The 8,258-nt window shown below is 47.7% G+C and overlaps 1 protein-coding gene across 1 annotated transcript in view; it reads right to left on the reverse strand.

The window, feature by feature from the left end:
- Positions 1-3,549: 3,549 nt before the first annotated feature.
- Positions 3,550-8,258, reverse strand: part of LOC109302344 (immunoglobulin superfamily member 2-like) — a 34,813-nt gene continuing 30,104 nt past the window's right edge. Inside the window, exons 9-10 of the mRNA XM_019523904.1 lie at positions 7,542-7,952; positions 3,550-5,754 (exon numbers count right to left, since the gene is read on the reverse strand). Coding sequence (XP_019379449.1) covers positions 5,468-5,754; positions 7,542-7,952 — 698 coding nt within the window. The 3' untranslated portion in view covers positions 3,550-5,467. The remainder of the gene's footprint in view (positions 5,755-7,541; positions 7,953-8,258) is intronic.

An 8,258-nucleotide genomic window follows, 5' to 3' on the forward strand; every position in this document is an offset into this window, starting at 1 on the left:
CCAGCAGTAAGAACTACCAGAGGCAGAGAGGCAAAGGGCGATGAAAGCATTATGGCACAGGTGGGTGAAAAACCACTTGCAGGGCTCCTTGCTGGAAGCCAGGTGAGAGAGAGCCAGGACAACAGTCCCTGGAAACCTTCTGTCATCAAAAACAAGCACACAATAAAAAAAAAAAAAAATCATACTGCATTCTGTGTTAGGAGTCAGGGCAGCAAGCAGGCTAAACTGCCCTGCCCCTAGTTGGCCCCAGTTTTTAACTAACTGGCCCCAGCTGATCCCATTTGTCCGCATGGCCATGGGACCTGCTTATCAGCAGCAGCCCCCTCAGTGCCCAGGAGGCTACTCAACAGGACAGATTCCTTGGGCTTCTGACTCCTTATTCTTAGTTTCCTGCTTTTGATTCCTACTTTCCCAGTTACTGGGTCCAGCTCATTTTTCCCTAGCTTCTAGTTCCCTGGGTCCTGCCTGTTGGCTTCTCGGCTTCATTCTTTTTCCTTGTTTTTGCCCATTGGTTCCCAGCTCCTGCCTGTTGCCTCCTTGCTTTAGAATCTGGCCTTGACCTCTAGTGATCTGGTCCCCAGTCCAAAGCCTGTCCTCTGACAACCAGCTCCTGGCTCATAGTTTAGTTTGATGATTGCCCATGTCCCAGTCCTGTATAGGATATACCCTTATTGTGGCACAGCTCAGATGATTGCTTTACCTGTTTTAATTTGCATTTTTGGGGATAATTATGCATTTATAATAGCTGCCTGGTCTGGATACCCTGGCTAATGACTGCAGTCTGAGTCCCTACCTCTTGTTTGTCTCAGCTTCACGACTCCCTTGCTCCTGAACCTTCCTCCCTGTTCTATCTGTTGCATCTCATCATCTGGTGCACCTAGATTGCACCTCTCTGGGGCAGAGGCTATGCATATGCTACAGTGACATGCAGCACCTGGCACACTACCGTCCTGATCCTTCATTGGAATTGAAACAACAGGTCAGCAAGGTTGGGAGAGGAACTTTGAGGTCCCTGGCTCATGGTTCTAACTACAGCTGACAGCCTACGACCTGGTCCCTTACATACCTAAGCCTCCTCACCTCTTGCTCCTGCTCCCCTGACACTATATGGGATCTTATCTGCTTCTAATCTTCCAGGCTGATATCCCCTAAGGTAAAGGTCAGCAACATTTTCTAGTGGGGGCAAAGGAGGGAACCCCGAATAAGCCAGCTCAGGTCAGACATGGGCTAGAATTAGGACCCGGCTACTACCCCTGTTTCTCCCTACCTCTCAGGGTGTGGCAAGGGAGTGGCAGAATGCCCCTTCTGCCACAGCCTGTGCCACCAGAGCTCCAGGTGGCAGGAGGAGCCCTGTATGCTGAATGCTGCCAAGGGCACAACTCCATGGGCCAGATCCAAAGGCTCCATGGGCCAAAGGTTGCCAATCCCTTTTTTAGGGCCAAGCCCTAACTGCCTACCTTCCTGTCATGCCCCTGACATTCTCCATCTGGACCTTTACATCTGCTGATTTGCAATCTCTACTCTAATCTGTGGCTCTCTACTCTAAGCTGATTTGCAACCCCTACTGTAAGCTTTTAAAACACAAGATAACTAGAGGCTGATCAAAACGTGCCTGTTATTCTGACATCTCCAAAATCCGTACCTCAGACTGCAAACCACGGAAATCAGCTGGTAACATAATTTCCTGCCGAACACCGCAAACATGAATACCTGCCTGAAAAAAGGGCTATTTCGGAGACTGTCTGAAGAACTAGAGTCTGGAAGGGAACAGTCAGGTGCAAGGGGGGGAGAAAGGAGGAGCGCGCTGGTGGAAGAGCTGGGATTAGAATGGTCAGAGCCCCGTCAGGTCATCAAAGGGGTAGAAGACAAAATTGCCCCCTTTTCCCTTAGCTTTCCAGAAACCAACATGCGTTGAGGAATTACAAAGCACATACCCAGATTTCCTTGCTACATACATGGGTTTTATTAATCCTGGAGAGAAGGGTGTGCAAGGACTAACCTACGCCCAAGGTGTAGGCCTCCATCCTGTCGGCTCTGCCTCAATACCAACATGGAAAATGGCTGCGTGGGGGTAAAAAAGGAATCAGAGTGGATTGACCACAACTAGGGGGGTGAAGACCTAAAACTGCCTGCTTACAGGACAATAATAAGCACCCTTTATTACCTGCCCCTCTCTCCATACTGTTTCCATCTATTTGTTGCATCTCATCAGGACCTAGATTGCAGCTCTCTGGGCCAGGAGCTACGCACATGCTACATGTGTATGCAGTGCCTGGCACACTAGTCCTGATCCTTCACTGGAAATTAAACCATAGGTCAGCGGGGTTGAGAGGGGAACTTGGAGATGCCTTCAGCCCTACTTTTCCGTGATTCTATGAGAAAGGAAACAAATCAGCTGAAGGGAGGTAGGAATAGCCACAGTACAGACTCTCGCTTCATGACTCGCCCAAGGCTGGAGTCTCAGAAAAAAAGTCTCATTTTCTTGGTGTTCTAAAGAGCGATAAACTGGAATACAACCAAAAGCAGATTCACACAGTGTCTTTGTCTGTATTATTTTATTTGTAGTCTAAAATATTTCACCACAGGAAGAAAAACAAACCCTATTTTAAAAACGTCAGGGCTCACAAGGAAAAAGAACCAGATCACATCCAGCCTTGCAGAAGGGAAGGATCTAGAGGGACACAATACAGGATGGGCGATAGGAGAACCACAGTCTGTCTGTTTAAAATGCCTGAAGGTCCCAAATCTTGTGTGTATCCTGGGTCTGGTAATATGGTAGTGATGTTTCTACTGCTTCCTGGGGATTGCAAGGCAGGAGAGACTGACCTTTTACCTGCAGGATGAGTCACAGATGAGTCCTTTCCACACAGCACTTGCTTGCCAACATGGCATATAGTGTTGCCCAATGTACGACCCATCCACCTCCACCTTGCCTGCTGCCATCCCCAGTGCGGCAGGGAAAGGCATTTGGACCTCCAGGGCTCAACACAGTAACCCTTCAGAAATGCCTGTCCAAACACAAGTAATACCGTGTGGCCTGGGGGAGCAGATCAGCTCAAGCTAACCTTTATTGTGGCATTTCTGCGTGTGCACAGAGGTAGATGCTGCAGAAGAACTACAAAGGGATCATGCAGTTTGTAAACTTCTGACTGAACTCCCCTCACATCTCTCTCCTTTTGAACTAGTCTAATGGCTGGCTAGCTCTTAGGGGGATTTTACTGACTTCGGACTGAAGTGCTGGGTGTGCTTGTTTGAAATGAACTAGCTCTTTTCTCACATCAGCATTTCCACCTTACTCCCTCTGACTTCCAGGCTCTCTTCCTCACACCCTGTTAAGAGAGTGCTGGGTAAACAGGGTTTGCCTCACTGAAGAAACCCATCCACTGATTCTTTGCTTCATGACAAATGAGTCCACACACTCAGCATTTCCATAATATGGCACAGCCCTGATGGCTATATTTTTACAGCAGCTACCAAATGTCTAACAGCTGACTAGCTTCTCTTGGCCCTGTTACATGTTACCCTGCCATCCTTTTACATGGCTTCAAGATGGAAAAAGACCATAAATGCCATGAATCTGCTCACCATAAATTGCCACTAGCAGAGGGGATTCCCAAAGGAGCAGAAAAAGGACATGGTAGGGGTATAGCTTAGAGGAGGAGATGTTGTGCGGGGGCATCTACGTTCCTTAAGGGGTGATTGCAACTCAACTTCTATCTTCTGCTCAAATTCACACCAGGAGCTGGGTCCAGGGAAAAGGGAGGCACTAAGGTGTTTTTTGTCCCTCTTGCCATTACCGTGTCAAGAAGAGCTTCAGCGGAAAACAAGTCCCCCTCCCCTCCTTCTCACATGTTCCCTTCAGCTGAGTGAAATGTCCTCTTTAAAAATAGGAATGCTTTGGAGCTCTGGGAGGAGTGATAAATCACAGCTTCTTTTATGTTCACTCACGGAGGAAAAAAATTAAATCTGTTAAAATAAAGCCAAACCCGTTTGGTTTCAGCTCAGCAAAACCAGGAGATTCAAAACCACCACGACACTATTTCTCCAGGCTCTTCTACCAAAGGCCCCTGCAGCACTTCAGAAGCTTTAATTAAGCCTCCCAACCCACGTCTAAAGGAAGTGCCATAAGGGGAGGCCTGCAGCTAATCAAGCTGAAGTGGGGCAGTAGCAAGAAGAGACAGAGAAATCCTGAATATTGGGTGCAATTTCTCATGTTTTAGTAGATGTGTAGAAATGCCTCGAGCACACATTTGATGCCAAGCAAAGGAGCCTGCCCTGGCCTGCATATGCAAATCACAGGTGGTAGTATCACACTAGCCTGCTGTGAAAACACCAGTAAATATTCAAACAACATCCAGCCAACAGGGAGCACCACTGACCCCTCACATACCTCCTACTCTGGCACTAAGCCTAGAAACCCACCTACCAACAGAACAGGTGCAGCAGTAGGGCCATGCCTGTTAACACACTCCCCTGCCACTGTGTATTATTCCTTGGGACTACAGTGTACTAGCAACAACAGTAGAGGTTACAGCATGTCATGACAATGCGTTTGGGAGCTGAATGGGCTTGTCCACCAGCAAATGGACTAATATCCCCCCTCCCTTTATGCACAGTATGAACAGCTGCCAAATGGCACCGACTTTTCATAGACTGCCTGCATCAGGACAAGAACCAGCAATCTCAAAGAAAGGGGGGTCTCAGCTCCAGTTGCACTAGCCCTTTGAATCTGCAAATCCTTATTCAGCTTTAGCACTGGTTGGCCTGTGTGGTTCGAAGAATGCAGTTCTAAGGGGGCTATTATAACAATGAAGCCCTGTTGATTCCACTCCAGTAAGAATTGACAGGAGCTGCAGTGCAGGGAATTGCAGGATTACTGCCAGTAGAGCAGGCATCACCACTCATATGAGGGGCGTATCCCAGCATTACAGTTCTGTGGGCCTATTGTGTCCATTCAGTGAACAGAGAAGTTAGGTGTGCTCAATATATATAGGTTAAAGCCACTGGGATCTCGCACTTCTGTCTTGGGCTGCATAACCAGGGGCATGCCTGACTGGCTGTGAACACTGCTTTCCAAAGACTCAGCACAGCCCATTATGAGCTCCACAGCAGCAGAAATACTGCCAGTAGGGCTCTGGGATAGCTCAGTTTCTGCGTTTGTTAATACTACGTGCTCAGCCCTTTAGAAGCACAGGCAGCTCCAGCCCCACATGACTTACAAGTAGCACCAGCCTTTAGACAGTACAAACCGGAGAGGAATACTGAACAGATAGCAACATAAAGATATATGGGTAGCTATGCAGATAGAGAAACAAAAAGCACTATAACTCAGGTCTCTGTTCCCTGAGCCAGCCAGTCCAGTCCATGCCACTCTCTGGCTTTTCCATTGGAAGGTGATGCAATGGAAACATGCATATTGAAGGGGTCATAGCATGTAGTGATGCACAGCATAGACCACCCTGAGCTCTCACTCCATCTCATCCTCCTTCAGTTTACTCAACTCTTCCTCCCTCTGATTGTTACTGCATTTGTTATTGTGACTAGAATACACCGGCATGGCATCTTCAGGAGTTTCCATTTCCACCCACAGGCTTCTTTCTTCCTTTGACCGGATAGGTGCTTTGTTAGTCTGCCTGAATTTGACATACAGGTACAGTAGAGCAGCAGTCAGGATAAGGAACAGAATCAGAGGCAAACTTAGGATGAAATGCAGCAGTGATGGTGATGAACAGATCCTGGAAGAAACTGTGGACTCTGCAACCAAGAAAACCACACACAAAAAAAACAGTTGAATACAAGAGCAGATTTGACTCTTATCCCCTCTATTCCATATTTACAGTGCCAGTGATGTTTGCAAAGTGGATTCCTATGGCTTAAGTTACATATTACACACGGACCGTACTAAATCTGTGGCATGTTAAGTGGTGTTAAAATTAGAACGTTCAGTGAGCAGTCACATGTTAAGGGTTAATACCATTTCTTGCCTGCACAGCTCTGACTTCTCATTACAGGGCTGGTGAGCAGGAGTGTGGCTAGGAGCCAGGACAAGTGGGCTCTGTTCCTGCTCAGCATGGAGGGGTGGGCTGGGCTTGGGAGCAGTGCATCCTGGGATGCTGGAGGACTGTGAATTGCTCATTTTGTCTCCATGGAGCAGACTGAATTGGCTCTAACACAAGCTAGGTAGTACAGCCCAGAATTATCTCTTACCTGAAGTAGTATAACTTTGAAGTGCTCAGAGGGTACTTAGCAAGAATTAAGAAAAACTTTATAATGTGCAGACACTCACGTTTTAAGTGCCCTTGGAGTACTTTGTGTGTGTAAGGTGCAACTTCACCCTCATATACAGTCATAAATTTTAAGGCCACAAAAGGCCAATATGACCTGACCTATGTAACAGCCCAGAAAATTTTGCCCTGTCACTTCCTTAGCCTCAGTTACTATCCATGTTCCTAATGGCATCTTCAGTGGTTTCTGGTTTCTCACAGCTAAGTGAAGAAGCAGATCCTGCTTTGATACCATACCAGTATAACATAACAAGAGGCAGAGGAAAGGAGAAGTCACAGGTGCCTCCCTCAGTGCTGCATGTGCCTGGCTGGAGTCTTTGGTTCCATGGAGTTATATTTCAATACTGCAGAAGCCATCTGCAGTCCTGAATTTTAGGTGCACCCAAAACACACTTCAGTTCTCTCTGGGGGACACATTGTTCTCAGAGGCCTCACTGGAACACAGAGAAAAGGAAACCTGACCAAGAACATCTGTTCCCAGTCTCAGGAGGTTCAGATGAAGACCAGAAAGCTTATTCAAACCTAGGGGATCCCCCCAGACCTTCAGAATTTTCCTAGAAGCTGAGCTTGAGGTATACACTGGATCATGCTGCAGAGCCAGATCAGGATTGAGGCCTTGACCCTGCAAGCACCCAGTCCAGTAAAACACTTCAGCACCAGAGTAATCTCCTTGAAGTCAATGTGGTTTGTGGCATGCTCAAACACTTTACTGGAATAGGGTCAGAGCACCCAGCACTTCAAATGACCAGGCCCTGAAGGCCCCTTCATTCAAGGTTCAAGGCCAAGCTTCGGTGAGAAGGTAGGGGACAGTTTGTGATGCTGAGTTAGGATTCCTCCTCCTACTCAAGTCAAGAATGTTAAGATCCAAGGGCATCTATATACAGGCTGGGCGTCTGCTCTGATCATGCTAATTAGCATGCTCCAGTGGTCTCTGTGTCATAGGTATTCAGCATCCCTATGCTTCAAAATGGCAGCTGGGGTGTTCAATGAGCTTTAGTTAAAACAAGCTTTAGTTAAAGCACCCCTGCCACCATTTTGAAGCATGGGACACTGATACATGTGATGCTGTGGATGCTTTAATTAGAGCAGCACTCGGAACTGCTCTAATTAAAGCTCTCCCCCCCACCCCCTCCATCCATCCCAGAACACTTGTAAAGATACCCCAAAATTCTGGTTTGGGCCCCATTTTACAGGGCTGGAAGCAGAACAGGCTGAAGGAAGAAAGTTGTGAAAGTGCTTAGAGTTGGTCATGGTCACCTGATGGTAGAATCAACACAGTGTTGTTTCCCGAGTGCCTTTCACTCCTTTTATACCAGACTCGCCTAGGACCAAGCATCCACAACTCCACATGACAGTAATAATCACCGCTGTCAGACACCTCAGGCTTCAGCAGCATCAGCCTATATTGCAGCTCCCCGGGCCTCTCAAACCTCAGCCGGGTCCTGACACTGCTGTTGATGGCAGGGCCATACTGAAACACAGAGCTGTGGCTTATACTGAATAGTTCTTCCCTTCCTGCTCCAGTCACTCTCCACCACCTGACAGAGAAGGTGGTGCTGCTACTGCTGTTCAGCTTGGAAGTGAAATTGCAGTCTAGGTGGACGTCTTTCTCCCAGCCCTCTTGTAGCACAACTGCTGAGTCTCTCGCATGCACCTGCAGGTTAGCATCTGTCACCAAAGAGAGAGAGAAGAAATGATAGCTGCATGTAACTGGCTCTTTCCACTGAAGAACAAAACCAATATGTAGTGTATTTTCTGTTAAAGGGCTCTTCTTCCCCCTGAAGTTCCCTATGAGCTGACCATCATGGCCCCAAAATGCTCAGAGACCCAGATCCCCCCACACAGCTTGCTAGAGCATGCCAGCCCTTCCATGAAACATCCTCTCCAGCTTTCCCAACCCCAGATCCCAAAGAGTGCACCTTCCCAACCAGGGAGAAGAGCTTGACCAGGAATTCTTGGGTCAGCTCACAGAGG

The sequence above is a fragment of the Gavialis gangeticus genome, unplaced genomic scaffold, assembly GCF_001723915.1.
Source record: "Gavialis gangeticus isolate Ggan-Ray unplaced genomic scaffold, GavGan_comp1, whole genome shotgun sequence".
NCBI classification, from domain to species: domain Eukaryota; kingdom Metazoa; phylum Chordata; order Crocodylia; family Gavialidae; genus Gavialis; species Gavialis gangeticus.